This window comes from Sinocyclocheilus anshuiensis, unplaced genomic scaffold (genome assembly GCF_001515605.1).
Source record: "Sinocyclocheilus anshuiensis isolate Anshui unplaced genomic scaffold, SAMN03320099.WGS_v1.1 scaffold380, whole genome shotgun sequence".
Taxonomy (NCBI): domain Eukaryota; kingdom Metazoa; phylum Chordata; class Actinopteri; order Cypriniformes; family Cyprinidae; genus Sinocyclocheilus; species Sinocyclocheilus anshuiensis.
In genome coordinates this window covers 144832-159913 of record NW_015557081.1, presented here as the reverse complement: position 1 = coordinate 159913, position 15082 = coordinate 144832, and the positions used below count along the sequence as shown (strand labels likewise).

The following is a 15082-nucleotide window of genomic DNA, read 5'->3' as shown; positions in this document are numbered from 1 at the left end:
TTTTAGTCATCCCCAGCAGCAATCATTTAATCAAAATGTATGTTCATTATGTGCCCCCCCCCAAAAAAAAACTGTCATATTATAAGACTAAGGAAACAATCTCTATGGTACGCCGATCTAAGTTACAATTTGTACCACTAAAAGGAGCACAAATGTGCACAGATCAACACTGAAACAAGATGATTTGGACCTCTTTTTGTACAGTGCAGCAATTTCTCAGTATTATACTGCATTATAGTAAAAACCGAGTTGTTCTTGAGGCTTTGAGCATGAAATCTCCTTAGGTATTTGCATGTGCATTTTTTGCACCAGCAAGAATGCAATACACTCTAATATCTCAGTCAGCTGTCCATATAAATTGTTAGGAGCTTAATAGTAATTTTGATGCCTTTCTGCAAACAACTGAAGTATCAAAGCCTGTTTTAAATATTTTGGGTGTCTGATTCTCCCTCTGAAGAGGCGTTATTCATTTAAGGTCTATTATTCAGTAAATGCTACAGGGCAACAAATAAAGGAAGCATGGGGCCCCCACTCATCCAAACACCCTGCATCGCTCTATCAGCATATGAATCAATGAGACCCGCTGCTTAGCAACAGCCACAAGTTTAAAAAAGTTTGGGAAAGTAAACTGGCACCATCAAGAACTTCACAAAAGAGGGTTTTGTTGATGAGATCTAACTCATTATTATTCTAGAAAGATCTTATTGCACAGCAGGCCCAATTTATTGGGAAAATGCTAAATGCAGGCAGGCACTCCTGTACTGTGTGTCATGAACTGTTCTGTGTTTTTCGAGGTATTCTGAGAATCTAGCCTGAGGTGCAGTAATACACATTGGTGTTGAGACATGCCCATGGGTGATGTTTTTAGTGTTTGTTCATACTAAACTCCATTAAAGCAGGTTGGCCTTTATGAATACAGGTCAAGCTGCTTTTAATTCTCTGTTAGACTAATTTGACCATTATTCAGTCTGGACGTCAACTAAGTACATTAATTCTGTTTGTCTAAATGCAAAGCTTGCTTCGTGGTTGTGCATTAAAAAGTAGGAGTTTGAAGAGTCATTTGGTAAAACATTAATCATTAAACCACATCATGTGAGGAGGAGTTAAAAACAACTATGCAGTATTTAGTCTTTTTGTTCTTATATATAAAGAGTATATTTTGTGTGTGTGTGCATAATGTACTATAATATAGTGTACATATATATTTTTAAAGTGTTAAAAAAATTGTCTAATATTAAATATAATATGATATAATATGAGCAACACTTACCCAAAATATCATGTTGAAGAAGAAAAGTAAACATTTCACCCCTGGACTGACGAAAGTGAACTCGTCGCTTTTCGTTCTTGGCATGATCAAAGGTGTGTGATGTCTTTCACCTACAAACCTTCAGCGTTCACCTAACATTATCTATCTAGATTTTCATCCTGCAGAATCAAATCATTCGCTCGGCTATTTCTAAAACGTCTCGTCAAGTCTCTTTATGATCATTAAACACCCTCGAGCGACTAAAATCACAAGAACGCATTGATCGCTTTGAATCTGGGTTTGTGTCTTAAAAGGCATTTCCTGATTAGCAGTCAATGAACTCGGAGAAAGCCGAACACCCATCGCATGAACGCTAGAAGCACCAGTGGGCGTTTCCTTTCTTCTTTTCCACTATGCGAGTCACCTGTGAGAGCCTTTGAGTCTTTTTTAAAGGTGCGACCGAGCAAAACATACTCTATAATATTCTGTAAAGATTATTTGTTCACTGTGTATACTTGAACTAGTTATCCTCTTATTGAATTTATATGGAGGTGCTGACCCCTCCTGGAGACCCCTCACAACCCCACCTGTATTTAAAATGAAGGTTCTTTGTTGGAATTTGTGGTTCCATGAAGAACCTTTAACATCCATAAAACCTTTGCATTGCATAAAATGTACAGATTATTAAAATGCTATTCACACTAAGAACAAATGGTTCTTCTGGAGTTGAAATGGGGCAGAATAAGGTTCATGGCATGGCATCCTCTCTGTTCAATGATTGCACAATACATTGTAATATGTATTGCAATGCCATATTTCTGTGCAATAAATTCAATGGGCTTGTACAGCTAACCTATAAATAGCATTTCAAAACTCCAGGATGTGCAGTCTTCGAGTGACTGGTGTCATTTGTCACAGAGGAGCTTCAGTGCACCGCTGTTATATGTTTTCTTGTTTTATGTGCCAGAGCAACGCTATAGCTGTAAAGACAGTAGTCTAGATGCTGATTTTGGGTTTTTAAACCTTGACGTTTTCTCTACAGGTAAGATAATTTTAATATTTCTACTTTTAAAAGTGTAACGTGATTCTGACTATTTGAAGCTCTAAGCCGAAGGCCGCAAGGGTGACTACATAGGACAGTGTAATCATCCTTATTATGATGACGATTATGATGATGATGGTATACAATTTAAAATAAATGGTAAAAGTTCATCCTAAATTAGCATGGAATGACTCAAAAAGGCTTGTTTAGTCGTGACATAATTTCAGGATGTTGTGATTGTGATAGGCTATAGGACCTATTTTGATTTAAGATATCAGAAATGAGATTTTACTAAAATTCTTTCATATTAATGCTTTTCTTTCTTCCTTTTCTTTATCTTTTTGATGAAACCTGGAATCTGTCCCAGTTTGCCCAAAGTCTATTAGGTAATTTAACTCGAAATTTAAAATCGTATAGTGTGAGGTACTGCTAAGCTATTTGGAGCATTAAAAAAAATAAAAAAATAAACACCTTAAAACAATCAAAAAAATCTTTGTAATTTGTGTGTATAATATATTTAACCAGCTTCAACCAGCTAAGACTGTCTAAATACACATAATAGCTTACCTTGGAATTATTTGTTGTTGCATAGTTGTTACACAAGATGGCGCGCTTACATTGCATTTACGACCTTGCATTGTTATATCAGAGACAATTATTTATTTAGTATAAAATGCGCTTGTTTCTGATCATAATTACTTATAAAACTATAATTACGCGTTTAACAATCTCTCTATAATCTACCGGATATCGTATGAACAGTATTTATCTCGTTTATCTGATACGGTTGAGTTAGTGAAGAACTACATGTCCCATGATGCTGTTCTGGCGTAAGTAGTGACGCATGAGGTACGTCGCGCTTTTCTTATCAGCGCAGCGGATGACGCAGCTGTAGTCGGCAGTTAAAGGGCTTTCAAATGTTATACAGTAACAGGACTGTCGATGCTCACGCTCTTCTCAGCTCAGTTCACCGACCTTGGGTCATTTTCAGGACTGAGGCGGTGAGAGGTAAGATGCTTAGGCTTTTTTCTCCTCCTTTAAACTACAATAAATGCGCAAAGCCCTTTAGTTACACTATATTGTACCTGCTTAACAGGCTTGTGGAGTCGTAGGGTGGAGAAGAACGAGGACGCTCTCCAAAAATGTTTATTTCTGGTTTCCTTATGTTTTTAAAAGTGTGAGGGAACAGAGGGTGGCAGAAAGACACGTTCGATGTTGGAAGTCGCTTTGTCATTACATCATGACTGTGCTGTTGACATATGCATATGTCAGATGCTGTTTGGTTGTTCTTTTCATGTTTCCTCAAAAACATGTGTAAACAAAGACTTTAACGACGAATAGCTAAAAGCAGCGTTTACTGTGTGCTGTTATAGGCACTTTTCTAAATGCATCTTTTCAAATCCATTAAATCCAGTAACTTTAATTTTCAATGCTTTTTTCGTCGTCTTTCTTCAGGAGAATGCATTTCAGTCTGTCCCTAGCCCTGTAAATCCTACTTTTTCTGAATGTATAAGCAAAAATGCTAATTTTATTTAAATCTGCACTACATAAAAAAGCAACAACATTTTTTTTATTATTATTTCAGATTTACTTTACTAAAAGACTCAAAGTTGTGTCCCCAAGTTGTGCACCATGATATTAAGTAAATAATAGAAATAAATAAAATGGAATACTGATATAATTTATTTAGGATGTGAACATTTCAAGGACAAGTTAGTGTCTCCTGACAAACCAAACAAAACAAGATAAATTGATAAAGATCACTTCATATGTTTTGCCAACTGTAAAACTGGCAACTCTGATGCTGTCATCCCTGTTACTTAGGCATCATTGTTGTATTTTTTGCATTTAAGTTGAGATGACAAAATGCAATTTCTTAACACTTAAACCCATTGTTTGTGACCAAATGTTTTAAAAACTTTAAAAACCAACCTTTTCAAAATGGATAAGACAGCTGTTTCACGGAATGACCCTTGCATGTCATGGGTTTATCTTGTGTCGTTTGTAATGTTTATACCAGTGCTTTGTCAACATTGGCCTACACCACTGGCATCAGTCACTTCCAGTACGTTTCATTTTACTATAGTCTTGTGATTTGCAGAGGACTGTGCTAAAAATGGACTGGATCCATGGATCGGTTGTTCTTGCTCAAGCTGAACACTGTGTCCTCAGGACAGGTTGTGTGTTTTAGACACATTAAATCATAAAACCATGTAATGTAATTTTCATGCAACTTTTTTTTTGTTTCTCTGAATGGATAAAATGAACTATTATCATCATCATTATTATTATTAAAAAAGGCAAAACATATTTATCAGATTTTTGTTTTTATTATTTTATTTTATTTATTTTTTTCTGCAGGTTACTTTATAGGTTTGCAGGCTGGTTTCTTTGTGCTTGCTTTTGATGCAGCATTTAAGTATATTAAATATCCAGTATGTTATTGCATGATAGATCATCACTATACAGGCTAAAGTCGTTCATGATTATTTTGAGGGCTTGTAATTATACACCAGCAGAGTCTGACTACTGCAAGTCTCCAAATAAAACCAAGGGGGTTGTCAGTGTGACATTAAAATGTTTTGTTACCTAATAGCTGATCAACAAAACATGCTTGAATTAAATACATTTGTTTGAAGTTGATTCTTAGCCCTGTTCTTTCTTCACAGAGTGCTCTCTTTCTACCATTCATTGAAAACAGGAAGAGGAAGTAAAGCAAGTACACGAGTGCATTCACGAGGTCATCATAGCCTGACATGCCTGTGTTTCCACCGCTGCTATGGAGCACGTAACTGCTAGTGAGGAACCGTCCGCTGCACTGATGTACCACGTGGAACGTCCCATATTCAATGAAGGCTATATTGACTCAGAGCTTCTGCATAGGAAGAAGAGGACACCCAAGTCCTTTCAACGGAGAATAGCTGAGCATCTCCGGTAGGGCTATTTCAATACATTGTGCTTGCTTTGTTACTGATGATAGGTCTGTGTTTATTTCTGAGCTACAGTAGAGTCCAAAAGTCTGACACTGTATTGAGAAATATTCTGTAATGTATTATTGGTCACTAATCATACAAGCAAATATGTGACATTGATCATGCAACTCTTTGTACAGATGATAAGATCCAGTGAAGCACAAGGTGATCATTCTCAAATCATGCATGAGGGCATGATCATCAGTTTTACACTTGTGAAGTTCATGCAGTTTGAATCTTTAAAGCAAAAGTGAGGCAAACCAAACACATTCTGACATTCGTGTTCATTTTTCAGTTCAACTTTTCACTCAAATTGTTATTCTGAGGATTTTAGTAGTAATGAAAAATTGTTTAAAAAAAAAAATCTAAATACAAGCATTAGTGGTATCAGATTTTTGGACCCCACTAAATATATAAATGTTTTCAATTGTCTTATTTCACATTATTGTGACTTTCTTGGCTGTATTTTTGAACTATAACAATTTTATCAGGTTCAAGTGTTATCTGAACTTTAGAAAATCAGCTTGGACTGATAAAACAACTGTTTTTCATTTATGACAGTCTTATTATTTTATCATATCCTCCATATAATATTGCAGGACTACTAGTATTACACAACAGTTGTGACATTACTTTTGTTAAACCTGCTTGTCCCAATCTGAGCTGGATAAATTGATGACTCAGTTTCCTAACGGACAAAGGCGGACTATAATTTAAGTCGTCATTAACTGATAATCTTCTCCTCCACTCTTACTGTTTGCAGAATTTTTATATGCACAATAAAATCATATGACATATTTATACTAATAGTCATCTCTCTCTTATTTTTCAGCTGTTCTTCTGAGAAAGCCAAATCTGTTGTATTTGGTTTCCTGCCCATTTTAACATGGCTGCCATCATATCCACTAAAGGAATACTTGTTTGGAGACATAGTTTCTGGCATCAGCACAGGTGTAATGCAGCTACCTCAAGGTCAGATGTTATTGAAAACTGGTTAATATTAAAAATGAATAATTATATTAAAATCTTATTAAATGTATCTATTTAGTAGTAGCAGTAATTTTATTTATTTTAATAGTAATAATAAGAATTAATATAAATATAGTAAATAATATTAACTATATATTGTTGTTTATTTATTAATTTATTTTACTCATTTACTCGTTTTATTTGAATTTATTTTATGTCATTGATCAATGGGCATATTCATTTTATCATTTCTCTATCTTTTGATTTGTTACATTCAACAGGTCTTGCATATGCGATGTTGGCAGCTGTTCCTCCAGTGTTTGGTTTATATTCATCGTTTTATCCCGTACTATTATACACATTCCTTGGTACCTCCAAACATATATCAATAGGTGAGACTAAATGGCGTGCATGCCAAGCTTTTAATAACATGCTTGTGACTTAAAATATTGTTTCAGCCTCAGATGGGACCACCCACGGTTGGTTCGTTGACCGTCTGGTGAATATTGCTCACATAAATTGAAAGTTCTTCCTTGGTCTGGGAAGTTGTAATCTGATTGGTTGACACTTCACAATGACTTCATGCAGTGGGCCTTTGTGGAGACTGCCATGCACTGTTTTTTTTACACCTGTCTTTTTTTTTTTTCTTTTTCTAGACAAACCCTACGCTTTACATTAAATTAAACTGCGGTTGGTTGCTTCACATACTGGTCACATGGGTTCAGATTAAGCTGCAATGTGTTTTTTTTTGTTTTGTCCAAATGTCTGAGTGCGTGCGTGCGGCTAACTGAAATGTGACATTCCTCTGTACAGTTTTGCTAAGTCAGTGTTAATAAGCAAAGCATTACTACCAGACTAAACAAGTGTAGTCCAATTAGATGAGATCTAAAATCCTTAGTCCGTTTTTCCCAGCACTTCCTGAACTCCTGTGGCAAAGTCTCATCAGGAAGTCAGTTTTTCATTGTTCCTGCCAATTGTACAGGTCGACAGCTCTAAAGCTGCTCTGATTGCAATGTCCTGACTTTCGTAAGCAGGAAATGAAAGTGGCGTTTCTGAGAACCTTATTAGTGTTGGTGCAGACATCATCACACTGTTTTATGGGTGGGTAGATGCCCTGCAGTGTTGTTTTTCTCCTGTTTAATGTGGGAATCTTCAAACCCTCAGAAATCCCTGCAGGATATTAGAAACACCACCAAGAACAGATCAAAGGTTCAAAAGTCAAAAAGGTTACCCAAACCAGAGTTGTTGCTTCAACATCTTGTTTTCTCGGCTCCTGTGGCTACACTTGAGAGCAAGAGAATTGGCATTAGTTCAAACATTTGACAAGGTCCTGCTGCAAAGAAGCATGTTGCCTCCTGTTTAAACAACACTCACGCTCTGTCCCTCTATGGACAATGTAAAACAGACCCAGTTGCAGAGGGCTTTATCTAGATGAAGGTCCAAGGCAGAGCTTACTTTCATTAATGCACTGAGACATACTTGCTCACATGATAAAGGAGCTCCTTTTCCTGTGACAACACTGAACCACTGAGCAATGTATACCAAAGAGCGATTACACCACCTGTTACTCTTACACAATGACATTGTAAGGCTTAAGACACAATTTAAATAGTATAAATCCCATTGCATTAAATATATAAGATCATATAAAAAATATAATAGTAATAATATAGATTTAATCTACAACACTGTTTTTCTATGGCTAAAAATGGCCTTTTTCATCACTGATTTAGGTGGTAACAGGCTTGCTAAATAGTACGTTGTATCTATTTTATGCATGCACTTAAAGGCCTTAAAGTGCTTAAGTAATTGCTGCTGTAAAAGTGATCATGCAATAATAATAGATGTAAATACAGATTATAATGTTTTAAGCTGCAAAAAATACTGTTCCTAATATTATCTGATATTATTAGCTATAAATGCAGATATTATTTTAAGTTGCATGTATTATAATAGCCCAATCACACCTTTTAAACATAGCATTTCACAAAAAGGTTGTGAGGTTTTAAATGATGAAACAGTAGTTATTGTTAAAAAATAGACAGTATTTGCATATATAATGTCTGGTAAGACAGCTTATAACATAGTAAATAATTACAAAAGTAATTTGTGATCCATACTTAACTTTAGCACAGTTTCCTGAAGTTTTATTGTATTTTTTGATTGTATTTTTATTCAGGTACTTTCGCAGTAATCAGTTTGATGATTGGCGGCATTGCTGTGAGGGAGGCCCCGGACTCCATGTTTGCAGTCAACGGGACCAACGCGTCACAGGTTGTGGATTTTGAGGCTCGTGATGCCAGAAGAGTGGAGGTGGTTGTAGCTCTGACAACCCTAGTAGGAATCATTCAGGTGGGCTGCTATCTGGTTTTACCTGCAGTTTTAAAAATCAAAATGAGTGTAGAATTTAGTCATGATCTTTCTTAATTTTATTAAGGGTGACGTGTATAATGTCTGATATCAAAGAAAGAACTAGTTCATTATTTATCTCTCTTGATGTGCTCAATTCATCTTTATTTGTCATTGTTTGAACCTTACTGTAGTTGATCAAGACCAGTGCATCCTCCAGTATCTGTGCTTGGAATACAAGTAAATTCCTGAAACATAGGCTGTAAACTGTAAAAACTGTAAACCTGCTCAGGCTGATGACTTCATGTGATTCTCCTAAAGTTACTGTAGCCCGAGGTACTCTCAGATTGATGTTTGGGAGCATAATTGTTCTGATCTCCCATAGTTTGTTCTGGGTCTGCTGAGATTTGGCTTCCTGGCGATTTACCTCACTGAGCCGCTGGTGCGAGGTTTCACCACAGCTGCCGCTGTGCACGTCTCTGTGTCGCAGATCAAGTACCTGCTGGGAGTGCATACTGCGCGCTTCAACGGGCCTCTCTCTGTAGTGCATGTGAGTAACCTTTGACACTGGGGAAACCTTAGGGTGCTTTTTGTTGATATGTGCCACTTTTGCACCTATAAACATGCTTCACATTACTTCATAAACACTTATTCACATATTCTCATTGGTGTTTAAGGTATTAATTGAATCATGAATGAATAAAGGTCTTTTCAAGGCCAGTTGTTGTTAAGAGTAGCTTCCTTAATTGAAATAAAGCTGAAATAAAATGTAAATATTAGATGAATAATTAAAATGGACTAAATAACTGAAATAAAATGTTAACGTGCTAAAATTGCTGAAATTAAAACAGAAAAATAGACCTATAAAAAATTATTAAAAAAACATCACTAAAATAAACAAAAATTTAAATAACCCTGAAAAGTCACATTAATGTAAAATATGAATTTGACTATAAAAATGTATATTAATAATAATAAATTCCTGTAATAGTATATAAATAGTACTAAAATAACTGATAATGTTTTTTTGTGGTTGTATAGCTTTGTTCTATTCATTTTGTTTTCCCCCAGAGTCTTGATGCTGTCTTCAGGAACATTGCAAGCACTAATGTTGTCACGCTAATTATTGGACTGGTGTGTATGGTGTTCCTGTACTTCATCAAAGATCTCAATGAACGCTTCAAAAAGAAGCTACCTATCCCCATCCCTGGAGAAATCATAGTGGTAAATCTTTAAACGCCCTTCCTAAGAAACATATTGCTCACACATGTACTCAAAATCCCTTTGTGTGAATGTGTGATTTTCTTGTTCTTTGAAGGTAATTGTGTCCACTGGAATCTCGTATGGGATGGTTATGTCTGAAAACTATGGAGTAGAAGTTGTGGGTAAAATTCCCACAGGGTAAGAACATGCAGGCTTACTTATATATACCAAACTGAAATGGTTTACATTTTTACAAATGTTTACATTATAATATTTCTTTCTTAATGTTTTGTTTTAAGGTTGCTGCCACCCAAGATTCCAGACTTCTCGGTCTTTCCTAACCTCTTCCCAGATGCCTTCGCTATAGCTGTTGTTGGCTTCTCGATTGCAATATCATTAGCCAAAACCTTTGCTCTTAAGCATGGCTACAGTGTGGATGGAAATCAGGTAGAGAATAAAATAAAATGTCTGTAAATGTCATATAAATTGTGTTATACTGCGTTATTTGATGAAAGATAAAACAAGCATATTTTTCAAGCAAACAATTCACAAAAAGTAGTTTGTTAGGTTCGAAGTGATAAAACAATAGATGTAACACTGTATCTAATTAAGCTGTCCCATTCTTCATTGTCAAAGTAATTTGACTCTGTTTCTTAGAGGCAGGGACTTGGATTTTATTCAGCTGCCCTTTATTTTGGTTTCTATTGCTTTAAGTTGCAGCTGAATTTCCAAATCATTGCAGCTGAATGTCCAGACTCTACAGTTACTTAGTTACTTGCCATTTAGTAGATCCTTTTGTCCAAAGTGACTTATAGTACACTAATTGCAGGGAAAGTTCATATGGGGCAACATTTTGCAAAGTGGCAAGCTTAAGTGAACAACAGTAAAAGAGATGGATTGTGACCTCAGTAGCTCACAAGTTTGCCTGTTTAGGACGAATTTTTGTGTGAGGAGCCAAGATCCTCAACGTAATGAGCACAACCGACAGTAACTAGGAACTTTCGTTTTTATATAGAAAATTAGAGCTATGTTCGGAATAGCATGTTAACATACTGCTCTACTCTACAGTATAATTACATGTACATTACCATTCCAAATTTGGTCGGTAAGATTTTTTTAATGTTTTTGCTCAGTGAGGCTACATTTATTTGATCAAAAATACAGTACATTTATTTTACATTTAAAATATATTTTATTCCTGTAATGCAAAGCTGAATTTTCAGCAGCCATTACTCTAGTCTTTACTGTCACACGATCCTTCAGAAATCATTCTAATATGCTGATTTGATGCTCAAGAAACATTTCTTATTAATGTTGAAAACAGTTGTGCTGCTTAATTTTTTGTAGTAGAATAGTAATATTATTATTTTTGAAGTAGACTTTTTTTTGGTAACATTATAAATATATTTACCATCGCTTTTTGATCAATTTAATGCATCCTTGCTGAATAAAAAAGTCTTAATTAAAAATTTTTTTTAATTTAATACAAAAAAAATGGTAGTGTATATTATGCACAGTATGTAAAATTGGCTGTACACTGTGTGAGCTACTATTTCTAGCTACAAAACGCATGGAGTAAAGTTTTCGAAGCCACAGCAGTTATACAATAGTTTTAATATTTTTATGATCCTGACATGAAATCACATGGTCTAATGAAGTCATTTTGTGTTTAATGTGACTGCAGGAGCTCATCGCACTGGGACTTTGTAACTTTATGAGTTCATTCTTCCACACGTTTGTCGTTACTGCCTCAATGTCTCGCAGCCTGGTACAGGAGAGCACAGGAGGACATACTGAAGTAAGTGTGACATATTTGTGTAAGATGCCATATCTGTAATATGTACTCATGAATGCGAAAATGCATTTCCTGAAATGGAGTGTCCCTTTCATAATGACATAATCTCAGTGGCATAAAGATAAGATATAACAGTCGTGCCTCCTGAAAGACTCAATTTAATTATGTTGATGTGTGTGTCTGCAGATTGCAGGACTCTTGGCGTCCATACTTGTGCTACTGGTGGTAGTGGCCATTGGATTTGTCTTTCAGCCATTGCCAACAGTAAGTGAAGTGCTATCTGATATGCTTGCCATGGAGCTTATTGATTTTGTGCAAAAATTAATTATAAAAAATGGTTTAAAATGTTTTGGTCTTTTTTGGAAGTGTGAAGGACAGTCCTAATTTGTTACCAAAGCTCTCTTGGCAGAACATAAGCATTCTTAGTGCAAAATGACAAAGGTCAGAGATCAGATGGTGTTTATTAGTGTCGTCTTTGTACTCTCATTAGACTGTGTTGGCTGCTATCATCATGGTCAATCTCCTGGGGATGTATAAGCAATTGAAAGACATTCCTGCATTATGGAGAACCAGCAAGATTGAACTGGTGAGTGTCAGAGGCACTTAACTTGGTTGTGTTCATCATATCATTTTTACTGGTTACCATCTATTTAAATGAACCATTTTTCTCTTTTTAAACTTTCCAGTCAATAAATTTTATGTTTTTTTTTTTTTTTTTGGACATGGTGAAATTTGGTTTTGTTATTGATAATGTCTGACATGTTTTCTTCAGGCGATTTGGCTGGTGTCCTTTTTTGCATCAGTTCTTCTGGGTCTGGATTATGGTCTGGTGGTTGCCATGGGCTTTGCCATACTCACAGTTATTTACAGAACACAATGGTAAAACACCATGTCTTACTGCTCTGATACCAACTGATAACAAAATTCAGCTTGAAAACCCTTTTTTGTCTTTCAATATGAAATCTTGATACTGAATTAAAATAAATTATTGATTTATTATATACATATATACAAATGAATATACATTCATTTTATTAAATGTATTAATAATGTGTAATAAATAGATAATAGTTTGTAAAGTATCTGTTAAGTAGTTTGTGTTTACATAAAAGGTTTATATGATGCATTAATTCATACTGCTCTAATGGCAATTAATGCAAGACAGCTGAAATATAGTAAATCAACATGAAACCTGATATTTCACTTTGCTCCATATTTATTTAATATTTCAGCAATCAACTTTTCCAGTTTTTGTTTTTTAAATATTAATTTAAATCATTTAGTATTTTATGAACAATAAATCAGAATTGTATTTAAATATTTAATTGAAGTATTTATAGATATATATAATGAAATCATAATATATTGTATATTTATTTCAATATATTCGTATTTCTACTTTTTTTTTCAATGCATTGTTTGGATTATTTTGACCTTTTTATTACTTTCGTACTTGCCAAAGGAAATGTCTAATTCATATCTTATTTATTTTAAGCCCTAAAAATGCTCTTCTTGGACAAATCCCAGATACAGGACTGTACTTTGATGTGGATGAGTATGAAGAGGTAAGACATTTCTTTTAAAATACATTAAATCATCTTAACCTTTCCATTAATAGCCTAGATCCTTAACTTGCTTCATTCCAAAAGTGTTGTTCTCAAGCTTTTCTTAGTCACAGGCACCCAATTAGGCCTGATTTAATCCATCATCCTTTTTTTCCACCACAATCTCTGTCCTCTTATCAGTCGTTTGTTCTCTTTCTCAAGGCTGAGGAATGCTCTGGGATTAAGATTTTTCAGTCCAATACTTCCATATACTTTGCAAACAGTGACCTGTATGTGAGCACCCTCAAGGCAAAGGTGAGACCAAGTGCTTAAAGTTATTATTAACTTAAAATATTGTGTGTTTTATGGTTCTATCCTTGAGTATTTATTGAACATGCGCTGTGTAGAGAGATTTCTATAAGCAGCAGGCCTTTGGCTTTATAAAGTTCGGTACACTTTATTTTTGTGACTACAGACTGGAATTGACCCAGCACAACTGCTCACTGGCAGGAAATCACAGCTAAAATATGCAAAAAGAGACAACGGGGAGAGGAAGGCTGTAAACCACTGCTCCTCAGTGAAGAAAAATGCAGTTGTCTTATTGGTATGATGTTTTTTTTTCATCTAAATATATTTGATCTGTGACCTATGACCTTTACAAAAGTATTTGAACCTCAACATGGGTTCTCCATGTTGGGATTTTTGATGCATCAATACATTTATTTTTGCAAGCCAAATGTTATTTCAGAGCTATGCAAATTACACTGTACAATCTCAAAATTTCAGAACAAAACACTGTAGCTTTTCTTCTGTAAAATCTTTCCATGTAATGTGGCGGCTTAGTGATGAAAGATTTCTGAGTATGTGACTGACTGACATGTTCTGTGGTGCCACAACAGGATGTGGAGCTAGGCGTCACTCGTGAGGTGGTGGCTGGGCCGAAGAAGCAGATGGATCATGTGTATACCAATGGCCAGATGAATGAGAACAACACTGAGTCTGAATCTGAGGATGACTTCTTTCTCCAGCGTCTAACCCCCATTCACACCATCATACTGGACTTTACTCCGGTTAACTTTATTGACTCTGTAGGAGCCAAAACCATTAAATCAGTAAGTCAACAGCTTTTATTTCCAAAGAAGACACTTGAAGACCGTTTAGCGAGATCTGGCTTAATACATTAGACCACACGTTGCGCTGTTGCATATTGAGCAGCATGAGTTTAACGTTTTCTCATACTTTAGGGTTAGATGTTTGAACAATCCACTGACTCTTAAAGGGGTCATATGATGCGATTTCAAGTTTTCCTTTCTCTTTGGAGTGTTACAAGCTGATTGTGCATAGATAAGATCCCTGAAGTTGCAAAGACTAAAGTCTCAAAACCAAAGAGATATTCTTTATCAAAGTTAAGACTCTGCCACGCCCCCCTAAAACGGCTCGTTCTAACACGCCCCCACATATCTACCTCACTACGTGGAAATATTAGCATAATGCCGCCCAAATGTTCACGCAAAGAAAGAAGGCGTGGTTTCAGTAACCGCAGTTAGTGTTGAAGCAGCCATGTCAGGGAGACGCTGTGTTTCAGTGCGAAAGCAAAAGCACTTTATTTGGCCTTCCGAAAGTAGATGCATTTAGGAATCTTTAAGATTACTTACAACAGAACAGCAATGCATTTTATGGACGACCGTTTCGTGATCCTAGGAGCGGAGGTAATTCTGACTTTGCTATGACAATCTGGTGCTTCTGAATCAGCTACTGTTTTGTTATTAGTTTAAGTATTGGCGCATGGTGTGTGTGTGTGCGTGTGTGTGTGTGTGAGAGAGAGCGAGAGAGACAGCGTCACATCACAGTAGAGTCAGCTGTCTTAACCGCGGCTTGTGTACTGCATCATCTGTCTGTCACGCGACTCTGTTGCCCTTTCGGGCTTGAACTGATGGTAAAACTAATGACATTATTTAC

At 35.7% G+C, this 15082-nt stretch overlaps 1 protein-coding gene and 1 long non-coding RNA gene across 2 annotated transcripts in view; one reads left to right on the top strand and one right to left on the bottom strand.

Annotated features, from left to right (window-relative positions):
* Positions 1–1117: 1117 nt before the first annotated feature.
* LOC107676928 (uncharacterized) overlaps positions 1118–15082 on the bottom strand; it is a 16680-nt gene continuing 2715 nt past the window's right edge. The window contains exons 2-3 of the long non-coding RNA XR_001632792.1: positions 5823–5825; positions 1118–1129 (exon numbers count right to left, since the gene is read on the bottom strand). This is a non-coding gene — a long non-coding RNA (uncharacterized LOC107676928). The remainder of the gene's footprint in view (positions 1130–5822; positions 5826–15082) is intronic.
* Positions 4224–15082, top strand: part of LOC107676926 (prestin-like) — a 12855-nt gene continuing 1996 nt past the window's right edge. Inside the window, 17 exon segments of the mRNA XM_016471668.1 lie at positions 4224–4468; positions 4961–5225; positions 6096–6235; positions 6514–6624; positions 8412–8584; positions 8967–9131; positions 9653–9805; positions 9900–9982; positions 10084–10231; positions 11469–11582; positions 11766–11843; positions 12070–12165; positions 12352–12458; positions 13075–13144; positions 13346–13438; positions 13599–13727; positions 14023–14235. Of these exon segments, the coding sequence (XP_016327154.1) occupies positions 5071–5225; positions 6096–6235; positions 6514–6624; positions 8412–8584; positions 8967–9131; positions 9653–9805; positions 9900–9982; positions 10084–10231; positions 11469–11582; positions 11766–11843; positions 12070–12165; positions 12352–12458; positions 13075–13144; positions 13346–13438; positions 13599–13727; positions 14023–14235 (2028 nt within the window). The 5' untranslated portion in view covers positions 4224–4468; positions 4961–5070.